This window comes from Pollachius pollachius (assembly GCF_949987615.1).
Source record: "Pollachius pollachius genome assembly, chromosome: 3".
Taxonomy (NCBI): domain Eukaryota; kingdom Metazoa; phylum Chordata; class Actinopteri; order Gadiformes; family Gadidae; genus Pollachius; species Pollachius pollachius.
Window position 1 is genome coordinate 15,763,935 of NC_136936.1, and position 17,901 is coordinate 15,781,835.

Sequence of the window (17,901 nt, forward strand, 5' to 3'; positions counted from 1 at the left end):
GGCCCCCCCCACTAATTAACGATTAAAATATGCCACACTCTCACCCAAACAACCCTCTCTCAAATCAACACTTCTATGCATCTAGATTTATACATGCAATGTCGTTGCCTTGCTTTTCAAGTAACTCACACATACATATTTTCCGACTTCTGTGTTGAAATGCAAAACAGCCAGCTTTTCACCCACAGCAGATAAATATTTTGCATAAATGAATAACTGCTGTTATGTAATATTGTGATGTTTAATCAGGGAGCTTCACGGATACGTGGAACAGTAGCATCCTAGGAAGTGTGTGACCTAGCGGAGTCCCTAGGGAGCATGGTTTTACAGTCTCACAGGACTTTCAGCTCTCTACTTCACATGTTAGGCACTCCCCCCCTCTTGCTGACTAAAGAGGGAGAGGACAAAGAGCAGTGGTTCCCGACCTTTGACTTTAGGAGTAACACTATGTTGTCATGAAGACCTTTTCACCACCTTGTATGCAAATGATAAAAAATAGATAAATACACATGCAGTGGTTGAGCAAAGAGTTCCAACACACACGTAGTTGCTACCGCCAGAAGGCCATGGCCAGTGGGAGGCAGTGGAAAGAAAGAGTCAGCAATGCTGCTTATGCTCCCAGTGTGTATATTTAGCAAACACAGATTAACAAATTTAATATACACTTTTCTGTATGTGTTTGTGAATGCGTGCTTCAGTTTGGGCGTTCAGGAGAACTCATGTCTGTCGGTTTGTCTGGTTCTGCAGGAGCGCATGGTGCGTGTGTTTGTGTTTGTACCATGCAGCTGCAGGACCTCCTCCAGGTTGGTGAAGATGCTTCTGATGTCTGCGGCTGGCAGGAGGGCCTCCTTTGAGAGCTTCTGGTAGAAGACCAGGTCCAGCACTCGCAGCATGCGCACGTGGGCCCTCTCAGTGCAGAACAGCTCTGGATGGGGCAAACCACCAAAGCACTCATTAGAGGACACCAGTTTGAGGAATGAATATCAAACCAACAGAGTGTTTCTCGAACGGGATCGGCTCACCGTTGATGACCTCCTGCCTCTTGATGTCGTGGGGCCTGAGGCCGGCCAGCACCTCCTTCCCCACCAGCTGCTGCCAGTTCAACAGGTCCAGCTCCGAGTCCGTGCCCTGGTCGTCCTCGCTCTGAACATCTGTGCCGCTCAGTCCCTCGAGTCTGCACACACACACACACACACACACACACACAGGGTTAGACTCTCTTCATTCTCGGGTCCAAGGACAAAGATCCGATAAAAAATAAAAAGGCGTAGTCATAGTTACCTCCGTATGACCTTGGGTGTTCCATCTGTAACCCTATGAAGATAAAGTACATGTTCAGAATCAGTACGATTTTAAAAATAACTATCTTTTACAGGGCCAAATAAATCAATTGCACCAGCCATCATTCCTAAGGCATGGCATGCATGATCACAATCAATGAATAAAGGCTTGGCAACTCACCGGTCATTCTCCCTCTCCTCTTCCTGCAGTTGGTCCAGTGCATAGAGGTCAAAGTGCGAGGCAGGGTAGGGGAGCCCGTCCAGGTCCGTCTGGAGGCCGTCACTCAGTCTGGAGCCAACGCCGGAGTTCGGGGTCCCACCTGAGACACATGGCGACGGTTACATGACAGAAGACTCCCCACCGTACCAAGGAAGATACACCATTTAATCCGGATGGCACACCAAAATCGACGTCTCTGCTGGTGTCCGGGCTGTAGCTGGCACTGTTGGGGGGTGAGGTTGTGTGGGGCGAGGAGTGCATGAGCTCCGAGCCTTCGCTGGACTGGCTGCTGCGCAGACCCCCTCTCTCCAGGTACTCGTTGGCCCCCAGCGTGGGCTGGGAGTGCTGCTTCTGCGGCCGGGGCCGCCCTTCCAAAGCCTTGCCCACTGCGATAAGAAGAGGAGAGGGGAAAATATCATCAGGACAACCAGTGTTGCAAAAACAGGCCCACAGGCCCTCAGGGCAAGACAGCACCCTGCCAGAGGAGCTGGTTAATCATACGTCGCTCTATGATGATCATACGTCGCTCTCACCTGAGGCGGCTTCCACACGGCTCGGCCGGCGCTGAGGCCCGAGGATGCTGGGAAACCGGGGTTTCTTCACCTTCTCCTCGCCGTCTTTTTCAGTCTTGATGCTCTTCTGCACACGGTAAAAGACAACAGAAGGGAGGAATGGGAGGGTGAGGGGGGTCCACTTTGAGACCCTGTACCAGGTCGGCACCTGAGCAGGGAGAGCATCAGGTGGAGCCAAGATGGCAGCCTCCCGGGCGCCATCTTGGCTCCACCGATTGGTGCCAGTCAAGTACCTTGATCTTGGGCAGGAAGTTGATGCGGACCCGCTTGGACTCCAGGCTGCGCGGCTCTTTGCATCTCACGCCAAGGTGCTTCATGTACGTCAGGATGACGTATTGCATGGTAGTGCTAGGGAGCGACACACGGGCACAGAACAACTGCTTACAATATCATCTGGATTATAACCCCATTGTGCTTTTTAATCTGAAAGATTACATGAAGAATTGGTTTATCACATGACACATGTTATCTTAGCATCGTGACACTGAGCACATTTGCGCTACATGTTCGCGGGGGGGGGGGGGGCTATGATTGCTTAAGCCACATAGCGTTCAAAGCCAGGCTGTGTCCTATTTGTGATTATATGCAATATAAATATAATGCTTACTTCAGGGAAAGCCCATCTGTTAGCGTGAACGTCTTTACTTTGCAAAACGCCTTGAGCGGAACGGAGTCGAAGATAGCACGCCATGCAGTTATAAAGTTATATAAACAGGCAATTTATACTTGAAATCATTCCGACCAGGCGAATCGTTTTAATATACTAGCAATTATCAGACCGGACGAGTCATTTTAATATCCTAAATATACGCAGGATAATTGAGTGTTGTGACACAGCCTTTGACAGGTAAATCATTGGATCGAAACGCCACTTGTGCCAGGAAAGCCAAAGTATTCTCATTACAGATAATGAAAGATAAAAGCCGCCATGAGAACCGAGGCGAGACCCATAATAATAACACTTCACCCGTAGCCCTTTGCACAAAGACAGTCCTCCGAGCCTTAGCACGGAGACACTCACCATTTCTCTTCCTCCGTGTTCTGCGTCGTCAACCTGGAATGCGAGAAATCAGGGGGAAAAAAAAGAAAAAGAGTTACATAAAAAAACTTGGGGGGGGGGGGGGGGTACTGGGTTGTATTTAGCCGCGTTGGCAGCGAGCAGCAGCAGCAGCAGTCTGCACCACGCTTCGCTGCGCCTGAAGCAGGCTGCGGTTGCCCTCCAACTCACAGGACGTCCTCTATCTTGGTGACAATGCTCTCGGCGTAGGAGCGCTCCCTCTCCAGGGTGACGCGGTCCCTGGTCCGCTCCTGGTCCAGCCGGGACAGCTCAGCCTCGGCCAGCGTCAGGCCCATGCTGCGCTTGTGCCTGAGGGACAGAACACAAACAGGAAGCGGCGCCGTGTGATGCGCTGATCGCCGGGACAAACGCAAAGGCCCCATAGTGTTTGCGTTGATTGATGGATGGAAGGGATGAGGTGTCACGGTCGAGTGTCGTGGGCGGCTGGCAGGTCAAGTGGGTGGACCTGCGCCAGCTAATCAAAGCAATGTGGTTTTTATCCTGATGGAGCACACATAGCTATGCTTTTCACGTGCTAAGTCGTCTGGAATAGGATGTTTTTGGACATTCCTGCATCCCGATACAACGCCCATGATGGCATACGTGGGGCGCGCTTCACCTGAAGTCGTCCAGGTTCCTCTGGATGTCTGGGAGTAGGGAGTCCTGCAGGGTCTGCACGTGCTGCCGGTTGAGCTCCTCTGGTATCAGCTCTGTCCGCCGTCGGTCTGACATCGCAAATGTGCACGTTTCAGATAAGGATTCCCTTCCCCCCTTTTCTTATAACCTTTAAAGATGTCACTTGAAGAAGGCATGGCATTTCAAAGTCACAAATATATAAGATAATCGAAGGCCTGTGTGCTAAAAATGAAGACATTTCACAGCTGACTGCTCTAAACAAATGTGGTTCAGGTAGTTCACCGTTTATTTATTGCTAATTTCCGGAACAGACAGCAAGTGTGCAAAACTGCAGTTGCTCACACACACAAGCACACACACACGCACACAGGACAAGATACACACACACACACACACACAAACCCTCCCTCAGGGGATTTGACACAAGCATGGCTGCATGTCCACAGTGACTACGTGCCATCAAAGTGAAGTTCAAAGCAATACTTTCCAAATCATTGGAGCGCTTGATTTTTTTTTTAGCACTTCAGCTGGGAGAGTGCACAGTGTCTAAGTGATCAAATCACAGACCACCGAGCTGAACGTTTGAAGTGAGCCAACCCGAGTATAAATGCCAACAATCAGGTTACCAGTTAACTTAGAATAGAGCTGAGGAAGATAACGAAGTGCATGCCGTATGCAAATACACTCACCGAGATCAGTAGCCATGGTCTCTGGGACTGTGACTTTTAAATGCTGCATTAAAGAAGAAAGAACATGTATTAATAGTGTTAAAACAGCAACCAGAAAACAAACTGGCTGAGTCTACATGGAAACAAGCCAAAAGAGTTTATTAAGGTTTATTAACAAATCCAACAAATACTCACGGCTCCCCGGTCAATGAAGAAGTTGTGCAGATCCATAAAAACCCTCCTTGTCTCTTTGGAGTTGGTCTGCTTGTACAGATCAGCATAGAGGTAGCACAACTGACCCCACGAGACAAAACAAGGGTTAGAAGGAACACCACAACAGGGAGCTTAAAGAAACGATGCCAACACTTCTCTGTATATCTACAACTGGTATTAAAGGGATGGGGGAGATAAACGATGCCAACACTTCTCTGTATGTTTACAACTGGTATTAAAGGGATGGGGGAGGTAAACAATGCCAACACTTCTCTGTATATTTACAACTGGTATTAAAGGGATGGGGGAGCTAAACGATGCCAACACTTCTCTGTATGTTTACAACTGGTATTAAAGGGATGGGCGAGTTACAAGAGGCCAACCCTTCTCTGTATATCTAAAACTGGTATTAAAGGGATGAGGCAGCTAAAACATGCCAACACTTCTCTGCATATATAAAAGTGGTATTAAAGGGATGAGGGAGCTATAACATGCCAAAACTTCTCTGTATATCTACAACTGGTATTAAAGGGATGGGGGAGATAAAACATGTCAACACCTGTCTTTATATCTTAAACTGGTATTAAAGGGATGGGGTGGAGGCGGAGGGTCTCTCACCAGTGGAGCGGGGTCGAACTGAGAGATGACGTGGTGCAGGAAGGCCGCTAGATGGGCGGGCCGCGACTTGATCAGCTCGATGCTCTGGAAGCTGTTACACTGGCCGTTTGTCTGAAAGAGAGAGAGTCGGCGTTATCTTCCGCCCTCGCCATGCAATGCCATGCCATGCCAGGCTGGTGGCCTTCTCCACCCTCTGCACAGTTTGGCCAGACAGTTATGACTAGGAGAAGCAGCAGAAAGTAGGCAAGCGACTCAGGGAGTCAGGAGAAGTATTCAAGAGTTATGAGTTTGCCGGTTGACGCCGATTTTGGTCTTGGCGACACCAGAATATCCTCATTAAAAAAATCTAAATGTAACCACTAATTAGACCTCAGAAAGAAAATATCTTGACCACGTTGTGACGCTGACTTGATGGCCGGTCTTTCAAGCTCCATCCATCCATTGGCAGCAGTGTTTTTAAATGGTCACCGTTGCAAATGAGAGCAGTATCTCGTCTTCAAGCCGGTGGCTTACCTGCTCCTGGTCCGAATCAAAATAGTCGTCCTCCGCTCCGATGATCTGGGTGACGAGACGGGAGGACGAGGGGCTGCTGACGGCACTGGGGGACGTTGGATCCTGCAGGGCGGGGGAGGATGGGGAGGATAAGGTGGAATGGTCAAACACCAGACTCTGTGGTCTGCGTGGATTGGGTGTACACATTAATTGTATGCATGGATCATGTGCATTAACGCTATCGGGCCACGAGATAAACAAGCCTAATGTAGGGAGGATAGGACGATTATTCACATGTTTGCGAGACACACTCATAATAACGACATTGCCGCGGAGTTCAAAATGCCAACTCTTAATGAGCTTACAGAAACAGTCTCTGGTTTTTTTTTTCTGCTAATTGCCTGGGTTATAATTGTCAACATGATTAGATCTATTCAAAATCTCCACTGTCAAACGTCTCGGCTCCTCGTATGGCAAGGACATGGTGGTCTCTGGGGTGAACCCCTTGGGCTCATTAGTGGGGTTGTGTGACGGCGTGGACGTTTACTATAACTGGGGAGAAATTGGAGGCTGCAATGAAACGAGAGGCTGACTGGAAGCAAGACAACAAAAGGTTACTAACTCATTACCGATACTGACACAAAACCACAGGCCGGATCATCAAGTATGCACACTACATCGCCATCCACTTAGGGCTTTTCTCCAACACCGCGATACCAATACGCACAGATAATGACCAATCGCAGGGGAGAGGGGAGTTGAATAGGAATTAGAAATCCAATTTGAACCGTTGGCCTACCAGGTCCGCGGGATCCTCCACGTCCGGGGAGTGGCAGGAGTGGAAGCTGTGCCTGGGGGTGCCCTTGGGGCTGGGGCACGACTCCACCCGTTGGTGCAGGCTTTCTGGAGTCCCCAGGCCGAAGCCACGAAGAAGCTGCACCTGGAGGAGGTTGGTGGATGTGGGGGTTAATGCAAATGTCAACCACCGATGATGGGTCGGGTCATTATTTTTTAAGAGGCACCATAGATGCCAAGCTAACCTCGATTTGATTTGACAGGAAATACATTATTGTATGTCATTATTGTTTGAAAGATGTGTGTGTGTGTGTTCTGTGTTTTTGGAAGACCTCGGGTAATATATGATGTAATTATATGTTGTGTAGTGTAAGAGTATATATTATGATGGCATTGCCATTATATTTAACACGGCCTGTAAATCCTACTAACCCATTGAATTACTAAACTATAAATATATATATATATATATATTGTTATATTCTTGCTTGTCTGGAGAGGTCGTGTTAATGAGTATACTTTGAATGGGAACCTATAAAGCTTTTTGAAAGTGCAAGGACAATAAGCAAAACTAAACCCAACATGTAATTAAAGAGTTAAAAATTGTTCTGTGCCACACACAGACCCTCAGTACCCCAGTGGAAAGGAAATCCTTCAAGAAAAGGCCTCACTAAAAAAATATACTTCTAAAATAATTACAAATCCGTCGTTCCATCAATTTTCCATCCATCCTCGACCTTGTTAATCGTTGGTTGACATTGCGTTGCAATTTGGCTTTCAAAGAGCCGCTGGATGGTGAGGAAGCAGGAAGTACAGTAGATGCGAGTGTAGAGGGCTTTAGATTAATCAGATGGCCAGCTGGGGTAAGTGGGAACCTACAGGAGAGCTGCTCCAGGAGGCGTCTGTGCTGTAGTCTCCCCTGGAGGAGGAGGAGCTGAGCTCTGGGTTGAAAGTGCCACCGTCCTCCACATCGCCGCCTGGAAGCGCCTCCTGAGGTATCACATGACAATGCCAGCTCTGTCACCAATTATAAATAACCCAATTAGAACCGAGGGAGTTCATAATCATTCAACAAACAATTAAGTTTGTTAACGACAAAATGACCACCTAATTGGATGCACTTGTAATACTCTATTATACCCACTATTAATCCTTATAGATAAACATCCCTGCTATTTTTTCGATTGAGATTTCAGAGCAGAGCCAAAAGATGCAACAAACAAGTGAGTATGATAACGAGTGTTATAATACGGTGTGTCACACTGACACAAAGGAGTATTTTCCCCAACTAATCCTGGGATGGGATAAGGATTAATGTATGCCTGGAACAATTCCTTAATGCACCATGGCTGAATGAAACAAAACTCTACAAGAGCTAAAATTCTTCCATTTGCTGCGCCATTTAAAAAAAATACCCTGTGGATTGTGGGCTATCTGTCGTGTTGGGATTACCTGTGCTGCCCCGTTGGCCTTGAGGTACTGGCCCTGCAGATGAGGAATGTGTTTCTTAGCTTCCTGGATGTCTTTCAGTAGTTTGGGGGAGGGGTTCCTGCTGTACTCCTCCTTCATTGCCTGTGGGGCAGAGGGGGTGGAGGGCTGGGTTGTTAGCAAGTGTTGGCAATGGCAATGCTTGAAGACGGCCTATTGACCTACACATTTTAAGAGCCACAACAACATAATGTATAAAACCTAGAATCAACATAAAGGCGCACTTCAGTTTGAAATATCCTCTATCTTCGAATTTTTATTTCTGGATTGTTATGCTTTATTCAATACAGATACAGTGAGAGTTATGCGAGTCAGATAAGGGAGAGAGAGAGGATATGAAGCAAATGACCACGGGCTGGAATCGAACCTGGGTCACACACACCGCCTTAATGGTGCGATTATGTGTGTGTATGTTTTTTATTGTTTTTTATTGTTTAAAAGAAACCCCATTAGTTGTCACCAAAGTGGGACAAGCTAGTCTTCCTGGGGTCAACACATAAAGACACAAAACATAACAATACACAAGATACAAATCATAATTCAGGTAATAATGATAATATAAAAAGGAATAAATCATTATCAACATCATCAACAACAAATTATTCAGATAAAGTTATTACATTCATGGGTATTACAATCATTGCATTCATACAGTAGGTATGTCCATTCCCTACTCACAAATTTAAATAGTGCATTCTCAAATGGTATTTGAAAGAGAATTTGCTATTAAATTGACTAATATTCAATGGGCATTATATTATTATTATTATTATGTGAATACTGGGAGCCTCTGTAGGGTTGGAATTATGTATAATCAGTAATAGTATGTATATCATTATAGTGGTAACCTACATAAGAAATGTCTTTGTGCAGCTCATAGACTCAAGCAAGCTAATACCTTGCTCATACCTTGAGGAAGTGATTCTCTAACAGTGTAAAAAAAGATAGAAAATATGAATCGTCAAGGCAGTGCAAACAAGCATTCATAATACAAAGACCGGCGTAAAGGACTATCATCTGATCGAAAGCCTGCCCACCTGCAACTCCTGCTGCTCCTTTGAGATCATCCGCTGCAAGGCTTTCTGGGTGTAGACACCGCTAGTATCATCCTGAGGAATAAGGTAATAGGACCTATGGTTATCACACTACTGGTTGTTTAGACCGCTACCATCATCCTAGGCAAGAAAAGCATCTGGGACCAGTAGACCCAACACTACACAGCCACGTGTTCCTACCATATTTACATAGTCCCCTTAAATGAAGAACCAAATGCAAGGAATGGAAAAATTCAAGTCTGGCAAATATACTTTTTTTCTTTTTTTAAAGAAGATGAACACAAGAAGGAGAGCCGGTACCCATGGCGACGGGGTCATGTTTGAGGAGAGCCTGTCCAGGGGACTGTAGGGGCGCTCGGTGGCGGGAGAGTTGGGGGAGGAGACGCTCAAGCCCAGCATCTCCGACTCCGCCTCTGAGAGGGGGATCTGGGCAAGCCCCGGGGGCCGCCCCAGCACCGTGAGGGCCACATAGGAGCCCGCTGGAGGCAGGAGGCACAGGAGTTACATCGAAGTTGTAGGAGCATGCATTCACTCACGGGTAAACTACTGCCTGCGATGGCATAAGCGTGGAGACAGTGCAAGGACTCACATTTGATGAGCTTCACCACTTCAACGTGATTCGAATGCGTCACCAGGGTCCCGTTCACCTGAATAAAACATTAACCATAGGCGTTATATGGAGCAAAGAGAGAATATTGAATGCATTGAAACACAGCCAACATATAGATTCCTGGCCCCACCAGAAGGTGGCAGCAGCGAGCCAAAGTGCTCCGCTTTAACTAACACAAAAAAGAGAAAGGAAAAAAAAGGAAAAGACATGTGACGTTGGCAGTTTTTGGAGCACATAGTCAGACAGACACAATACCTTGATGATGCGGTCTCCTGTCTGAACACCTGCCCGCATGGCAGCCCCATCTGGTCACACAGAACAAGCAGTTAGTCAAACAGAACCGAAGAAAAGCTGCAAAACCAATTAAACAATAAAAACATTTAGAAGGCAGACTCCCAAGTGAATGTTCATTCTGACAGTTTCACAACGTATACACTGTAACACCTTACACCTAAGATGTGGCAGATTGACTATTTATGAGCATTTTATTTTTTAAAGACCATAACAGTGGTTATAGGACAAGAAGGACCTGTTTCTCAGCTCCACCCCAAATAAGGGATTTAGGCCCAGACTGGTTATTATGAGATCTACCACTAAGTCTGTGGAGAGACGGTAGCGCCTGCTACTACATAGCTGTCATCCAAACAACCAAAGACACTCGTGTTCCTAAACCCTTTGTGCGATTAATGCAGCGCACCATCTTTCTGTTTAAAATATATATATATATATATTTATCCATGTGTCACAACTTAAGCACTGTTCTGGTGGCTTATTGTTTTGAGACAGTCCTTTGTTGACAAGGCTAAATCATCCTTGAATTGAAAGGCCGTGACTTTTATATTCTAGCCTATCCATCACGCCCTGTAACTCTTGAATGTGGTCCCATGAGACTCAACTGCTTGATGTGCTCTGTCTCTGGCCAGAACACAATGGCTTTTAATGACAACACATTATAGCACATCACAATTATGAATTTGTATGAAAGTTAAGACCATAAACTTCCTTCTCAGCCAAAAAATATATAAATCCTCTTACAAAAGGCGGAATAAGCACAAAACCCATCGACAATGTGAAGCATTTCGCCAAAATTATAAATTTGCACTAACGACCGTTTCCAGCCTATGAATGAGTTTTAAAGCAATCACATTTAAGAAGACAGGGCTCTAAACAAGCCCTATATCAGGCCATTGTCTTAGCAAGGACAAAACAAACCCAGTGGCTGGCCGCTCCCTTGTTGTCTCTGCCTCCCTTTGCCTACTGATATTCATTAAAATCTCCCATGAGCCTCTAGTGCTAGGCAGAGAAGACACGAAAGGACATGGCGGCAGCCTGGCGAGAGGCCTTATGAAAAAAACTGATGACAAAAGGCCAGGGCCAAAGCAAAGGAAGAACTCAGGTGTAACCGCGGATGCATCAAGGCTCGAAACGCCCTTCAGAATAAGTGCTGGTGTTTTTCACGTGTCAGGGCGTGCAGGGGATGTCTACAACTGACCGCCTATCCCAGCAATATCCACGACGGGTATAACATCACACTCTTCCCTCTACCTTTTTTTCGGTGTTCATTCCACCGTGAGACGTTTAACTCTTTTTTTTACCTTCTTTGACGAGCTGCACAAACACCGGGTTGTCACCGCTGACAGTGAGCCCAAAGCCATTTTCATCTTTCTGGATGATTACACATCGTTGAACCAGACCTGCGGGGGAGACAAAGAAGGACACAACAATGCAGTTAACAGGACCAGGAAGCCCGAGCTGGAAAGGTTCCCAGGTTACCAATCTGTGGATAGTCCTGGCGACAACTTTGTATTTATTATTACAAGGACGTTTGCGTTCAGACGGTGCAGCTGCAGTCCCTGTATGCGGGCAGTGAACTGCATTGCTTGGTTTATAAAAAAAGGCCCTTGAATGATCTGTGAGCATTCATGTGCAGTAAAAAGCCACACGGTCAGCAATGTTAATAGTCATGTTCTCAATGACATTTGTTTCAGATTTGGTTAAAAAGAAATAAATAATCGATCAACACCAAGTCTCACACCCTGAGGTGTGGAAACATCTGGTTGATGAGTAACAAAGCCATCGCAGTTAGTTGGATTAAGCATTTATATATGAACCGGAGTCTTGCTGCTTGGTCTATACAGAAGATTGTTTTCTGAGAGGAATAACGGAGCATGACTCGGATCCTGAGTGGTTATTATGCCATCTTGGTCAGCTAGAGCTCTGTAATAGGTGTTGTGATCTCCGTACAGAGGCTGACACACACAAACCACACACCAATTCAACCAAGAACATAACAGAATTCTCATCAGAAACAGCGTTCAAACTTTGTAAACCATTTAATTTGACATGCTTCTCATTTATGTCTGCCGAAAATGTAAACATATACCGTTTTTTGATTGGTCCCGGTTCAGGGCACAGAATGTTACTTTCCTGGTTGTTCGTGTATTATTGCGCCAGCGTGACGATACAAAGATAAAACCATGCCAGACACATCCTTATCTACCATCTTGTCTGCTGTCTGGAACCAAACATGGCACACTGCAAGCTGTGTATGACAGTACATGCACAGATGTATGGTTTAACTCCAACATCGTCGTTAAAAGACTGAGTGACGTGATGTGGGTGGACCCTTTAAACTTGACTATTTTCTTCCCATCTCCCTTTAGCTAGGCAGTGCCGTTTCAACTACAGAGGTGTGTCAATAAGCAGCCTGTGGCCCTGAAGTAGGGGGTTAGAGGCGCCAGGGGGAGAAGGATCATACACAGGGCTTGAGGTTAGAGAGGAAAGCCCAGGGCAAGGGGCAGGGAATTTCAGAAGGGAAAGGTGGAGAAAAAAAGGGGGGTAGGAGAGGGAGAGAGAGAGACCAGAAGAGGTCGAGGAAGCAGTATGGCTTAGGAACGTGGAGTGAAGTTGCCTCTAGCTGTTGATCGTCTGTCTCGTTCCCATGCTAAACAGGTTGCTACCGGTCTGGAGTTCGAAGTGTCAACAATACGATCGAGGGAGTCTATATGAATAAAAGCTCTGAAATGATCAGTGATCAGGCTTCCCTGTCTTCGCTGACATTAAAAAGGTTCAACTGAACAGGAAGACATATCCCCAGAGGCTAACATGAGTAATATGAAGCAAACATCTCGTGTTGAAATACATCCAACTGTGTTTGAAATATGCAAAAAATCTATATATTTGGGCACGTTCATCTGCTTATATGTTTATATGAGTTTAACATTGTAAAGCCAGTTTTTATTATGCTTTAAATTAGTCATTGACAGCCACATAACACTACTGGGGATGGCGCTGTTTCTGTGATTTGCAACACACAACCCATGCATATTATTTTCCATTACGGCTTTAGCATCTGAAACAATCCTCCCTGTTTAGAATGGTGTCTAGGAGTTTCATGACAGAATGATGCTCTAGTAATATCCTGGTGGGGCAGTTTTGACCTTATTGCTCCACTTGGGAGTAAGTAAACACCTAGAGGCAACTTCACCCTGGAGTGAGTGAGTCAGAAGTGTGAATAGAGGCAGCCAACGTCACACCACCCCTCCTGGCAGGAGCGTCTTACCACAGGACTCAGCCTTCCCCTCCGCCAGCACACTGCCACTCCTCTGCTCCACCACAGCCTCTGCCCACAGACCCAGCACAATGCCCAGCACAGAGCAGAGACAGCAAGGGCAACGCAGACACACAGTCACACGCACACACACACACACACACACACACACACACACACAAATGAACGAACAGACAAACCAACATCACGTTCGCACGCGTACACATACACGCACAAAACAACAGAGTAAAAGGAAACACAGGAAAAGAGATAAATCATGAGGGAGAAAATGATGGAAAGAGAAAAAATATTAAACAAATGATATTTATAACCTCATAAAACACAATGTGAAGACAGCGGTATGACCTAAGAACACAATGCGGCGGCAACGGGGTGAACTGACGAGTGTCACTAAAGAACTAGCATGGCTTTGTTTATGGCAATTTGCAGTGATGTAATGACTAGTTAGTGCCTGCAGCTCTAACATGACCTGCATTGCCTTTAGAAGTGTCATTGGGAAATGTATTGCCAAAAATGTGTCAGAATTGTCTGTGTTCCTTAAAATGACATTGTTAATCATTTCGTAGGAGTTGGATCTTAAATGCATTTCACTGATTTTCGACAATATCAAACACTATTTGGAAGCCATGAAAGTCTGTTGAAAAGGTCATGCAATTTGAAGACAACAAGAGAGGTATAGATTGTGATAGGAATCGTTGAAACGTGGACATGCATCAGAGAACAAAAGGACATGACCAGATATTGTCAAAATGTCTGGTTATAGAAATAAAGATAAAGTAAGGAACTAGAGAAGAGGATTAGGTTATGAACCAAATCATAACAGAAAATGCTCTCTGGCTGATCTGTCCTTTGCTGACTCAGTGAGTATGAACGCAGACAACCAATTAAATTCCGTCAGACAAATTGACGGCAGGGCCGATAACAGACGAGACGAAAAACAGTGAACAATGTCTTGTGTAACAGTCCCAGGGCACACATCTATTCCATATTTTGTTGCATCACAGGAAGATAAGCCAGCAGGAATGGGAAGGGATTTTCCGACTCTTATTTTCAAAACAGAGGCTTTGGACAAACCTCAAATCATACTATCGTCCTTGCTGACCAATTTCAACACAAGGAGAGTCAGAATCCCACACCAAACGTTTAGTGTTTCTGCACCATCGCCATCTTAGTGTTATTGAAAACCATACCAGGACTAGTCAAAGATTTAAAGCATGAAAATAAATTACAACAGCATACGGCACGATGACCCACAGCAGGAGGATGTGTGTGGAATGAAAAGGACCATATGGACATTGAACGCATGGCCGCACAGCCCACGCTGACAGGGTCAGCTTATGTTGTCTATCAAACCAAAGGTTGTATAAAATAGATGGATAGACTGTCATAAAACGGTCTTGCTCAAACATCCTCTTTTTTATCCATTAGCCATTAGAGGAGATGCACAATAAAGTGCGAAACCCGTTAGCCCTAATGATATATCGAGGGCTTACGAGCAACCTCGGATGCAACAAGATTAAAATCAGTGGGCCCAAATTAGTTTTATAGGAGAAATGAGAAAAGTGCACGCTCCCCCATTATGAATCCCATCATGCTTTGTACACACCACCATCACACCATTCATGGGATAAGAGAGGGAGAGAGAGGGAGTGAGAAAGGTGGAGAGAACTTACCTGTAGGGTCAAACTCATTCGAGGGAAGTGGGGATTTATCACTTTTGGGCTTCTTGTCTGGTGGGTGATCTTTACTGAGAATGCTGCTCGTTCTGGACAAAGACAAAAATGTGTTACACAGTAAAAACCCAACAACAATAACATACATTGTGCTCTAATCCGAGGCGACTTCCTGAAGCACAACCATTCTAGACAGGACGCTCCCTGCTAAACCCCAATGTGGAGGACCGCTCTAGAGGATACCCTCTCACCGAGCATAGCACCACTTTTGTGCGATCTCGATGACGGTCGAGAAGACCCTGATAATGAACTGCACGTTTCCAGCAGACCCGGTATAATCTACCCCACAAGCTACTCCAGTCTAGTGTCCGGCTAATGCTTGACATGGACAGAGGGCAGCCCACACACAGGGCTTTCAGTTGTTTTGCGTGCCCCGGTGGCGGAGCGTCGGACCGGAGAGTATGAATCCCACTGAGTGTGTCTACTGTCTGCTGTGTAAAGTGGCTGCAGAGAGGATGTGGAGCTGCCCCACCGGGTGCCCCGGGAGCACGCCCGGAGAAAGGCTGCCCCTCAGAGGGAGGTGCCACGGGGGCCAGACCCCCGGCTCAGACCTCCACGGGGGCCGTGCATGGCCGCCTCTGCATTCGCTGGCCCCGACTGTGAAAGGCCTCTGTTCTTTTCATAGTGGAAGGCAGAGATGGGCCGCGCATAGAAAAAGGGACCCCTTTGTCCCCCCCTCTGTGTGCATGTGTGTGCATGTTTGTCTGTGGATGTGCATGAGAGAGAGAGAGAGAGAGAGAGAGAGAGAGAGAGAGAGAGAGAGAGAGAGAGAGAGAGAGAGAGAGAGAGAGAGAGAGAGAGAGAGAGAGAGAGAGAGAGAGAGAGAGAGCTTGCCTCTGACAACCACTGTGTTGCCGCCCATGCTAAAACCCAAGCTCAGCTCCTACAACCTGAGCGCTAGTTGTAATCTCATTCATAACATGCATGGTATATGCTGCTGCGTCTATGTTAAAGAGAATAAGAAAATTCATCCTTACCTGATCGCTTTCTTAGGAAACCTGCAAGGAAGAACAGAGGGGAGCTCGTCATTATCCGACACTACCAACATCATAGGATATACTTCATAGGCATCATTAAAGCGATCAAAATCCTTGCTCCGCTGCCCATGTTTGAGGTACAAAGGAAGGACAAAACAAGACGCCTATCCTACAGTCTCACAGGACTACAAGACAGTAAACACACTAATCCTGATCAAACATCTGGCTCCGTCAGCTGCAGATTAAAGTCTTTACCAGGTCAAATGCCCCCCTGCATCTCAGCCCAGCATGTGTGCGTGCATGTGTGCGTGCGTGCGTTGCCTTGTTCCTAGTTTAGGTCACAGCTTTATCATAATTATATCCATGTCCATGGCACATTTCTTGATACAGACTGGCTTGAGGCTGATTAGATCCAAAGATGGTTTGAAGATGAGAATAAATGAATTCACTGGAGAGGATGTCAACACCTTTCAGGGAAAGATGGGGTTCAATATGCTTTTCGATAGACAACACATTGAAATGCTGTGATAGTGCGTAGTGCGTATTAGAACAGACTGTTGTGTCTAAACGTTCCTCAATGGGCGTTTCATTACAGTAAATTAGCTTAAACCCCTGGCCAAGGCACAGAGTGCAGAAACACATGAAGACCGATGGCTGCAATTAGAGTTGAACTTCAAGCATCGCATGTCACAATCAAGGAATATAAATACAAACTATGGAACAAAGTAGGTTTCAATTACATATTCACGACAAGTCCTGGGGTGGATGAATAGCGAGGCCATTGAAATGCTAAACACAAACACCAGACCACATCAACATGCACCAGCGGTAAGCATGAGCACAGGCTTCAGCGCAGCCCTGGTCCCGTGTAATGGGAAGGTCCTACGGCTCACCAGCCCACATTAACTCTCCTGGCGACACTGTGTCCCATTCAGGGCTGTGCGAGAGAGCGGCTGAATGGCCCGTTCATGGAAGTGCACCCCGACTGTAATAAGTTCCAGAGAGCCTCCGCCGAACACAGCTAGTGTCTACCTACTCTAGCACACTCCCCTCTTAACCTCCACCAAGATGGAGGGATGGAAAAGTTGCCGCACGTATTGCACACATTGGATGGGACCATGTGTACGCACATGCAAGTGGGGTGGGGGCGGGAGGCAATTGTGAGTAGGCAAACGTTAAAAAAAAAGAATAGAAGAATAGGCACGGCTAGCCAAGCGAAAGTCTTAAGAGGCTGCGTCAGGAATCTGAGACGGTCTAGGACAGTGGAATTATATGAATCATGTCGCTGGGTGTATCATAAAAAAGTTTAATATTCAACAGATGATTCAGTAGCACTCAATTGACGTCATTTGTAAACAGAAAATTACAACGGTTTTTCCTTGATAACCCTTAGTAACGGCACACAAATATCCGTTTGAGCCCTCAGTTTGAGGCGGTTAAGACAGTGAGACGGAAACAAGGGTAAATATGGGAGGAATACTGACAAGGAATGGATAGGAGGAGTGCAAAATTCTTTCAAAAGTATTGTCACACTGCTAATGTGTGACAGATTAGAGTTCATATTGATTTTGAACTGCATTGTAAACTATAGTCTCTGTGGATATCCCTTTCCACCAACTTTTAAAGGTTCCCTTAATTACACCACCACAAGACAAAATGCATATACAGGGCGCTAACGGTATGCAAATTCATATCTTAAAGCAAAACCATCTTAATGACTGGGCTTTTAGATCAGCCAAATAAATCAAGGGGATTCGTCACACTAGCAGAGCATCAGGCTAACGTGCATCTGACTTTTAGTTTAGTTCAAGTTTGGCAGGAGCACAGAGAGAATTTGAAACAGGGCTAGAGTACCAACACAGCAGCCAGACGCATGAGAACAGAGACATATAGTTTAGCCAATTAATAACATGCTG

At 46.0% G+C, this 17,901-nt stretch overlaps 1 protein-coding gene across 1 annotated transcript in view; it reads right to left on the minus strand.

The window, feature by feature from the left end:
- arhgef12a (Rho guanine nucleotide exchange factor (GEF) 12a) overlaps positions 1-17,901 on the minus strand; it is a 38,125-nt gene that overhangs the window by 10,562 nt on the left and 9,662 nt on the right. Inside the window, exons 2-25 of the mRNA XM_079733207.1 lie at positions 15,986-16,006; positions 14,949-15,040; positions 11,300-11,398; positions 9,960-10,009; positions 9,684-9,741; positions 9,395-9,573; positions 9,077-9,148; positions 8,004-8,123; positions 7,431-7,541; positions 6,556-6,696; positions 5,778-5,879; positions 5,265-5,375; positions 4,629-4,727; positions 4,455-4,497; positions 3,749-3,854; positions 3,301-3,438; positions 3,094-3,126; positions 2,306-2,420; positions 2,034-2,139; positions 1,683-1,886; positions 1,462-1,600; positions 1,282-1,314; positions 1,023-1,174; positions 779-925 (exon numbers count right to left, since the gene is read on the minus strand). Of these exons, the coding sequence (XP_079589333.1) occupies positions 779-925; positions 1,023-1,174; positions 1,282-1,314; positions 1,462-1,600; positions 1,683-1,886; positions 2,034-2,139; positions 2,306-2,420; positions 3,094-3,126; positions 3,301-3,438; positions 3,749-3,854; positions 4,455-4,497; positions 4,629-4,727; positions 5,265-5,375; positions 5,778-5,879; positions 6,556-6,696; positions 7,431-7,541; positions 8,004-8,123; positions 9,077-9,148; positions 9,395-9,573; positions 9,684-9,741; positions 9,960-10,009; positions 11,300-11,398; positions 14,949-15,040; positions 15,986-16,006 (2,471 nt within the window). The remainder of the gene's footprint in view (positions 1-778; positions 926-1,022; positions 1,175-1,281; positions 1,315-1,461; positions 1,601-1,682; positions 1,887-2,033; positions 2,140-2,305; positions 2,421-3,093; positions 3,127-3,300; positions 3,439-3,748; positions 3,855-4,454; positions 4,498-4,628; positions 4,728-5,264; positions 5,376-5,777; positions 5,880-6,555; positions 6,697-7,430; positions 7,542-8,003; positions 8,124-9,076; positions 9,149-9,394; positions 9,574-9,683; positions 9,742-9,959; positions 10,010-11,299; positions 11,399-14,948; positions 15,041-15,985; positions 16,007-17,901) is intronic.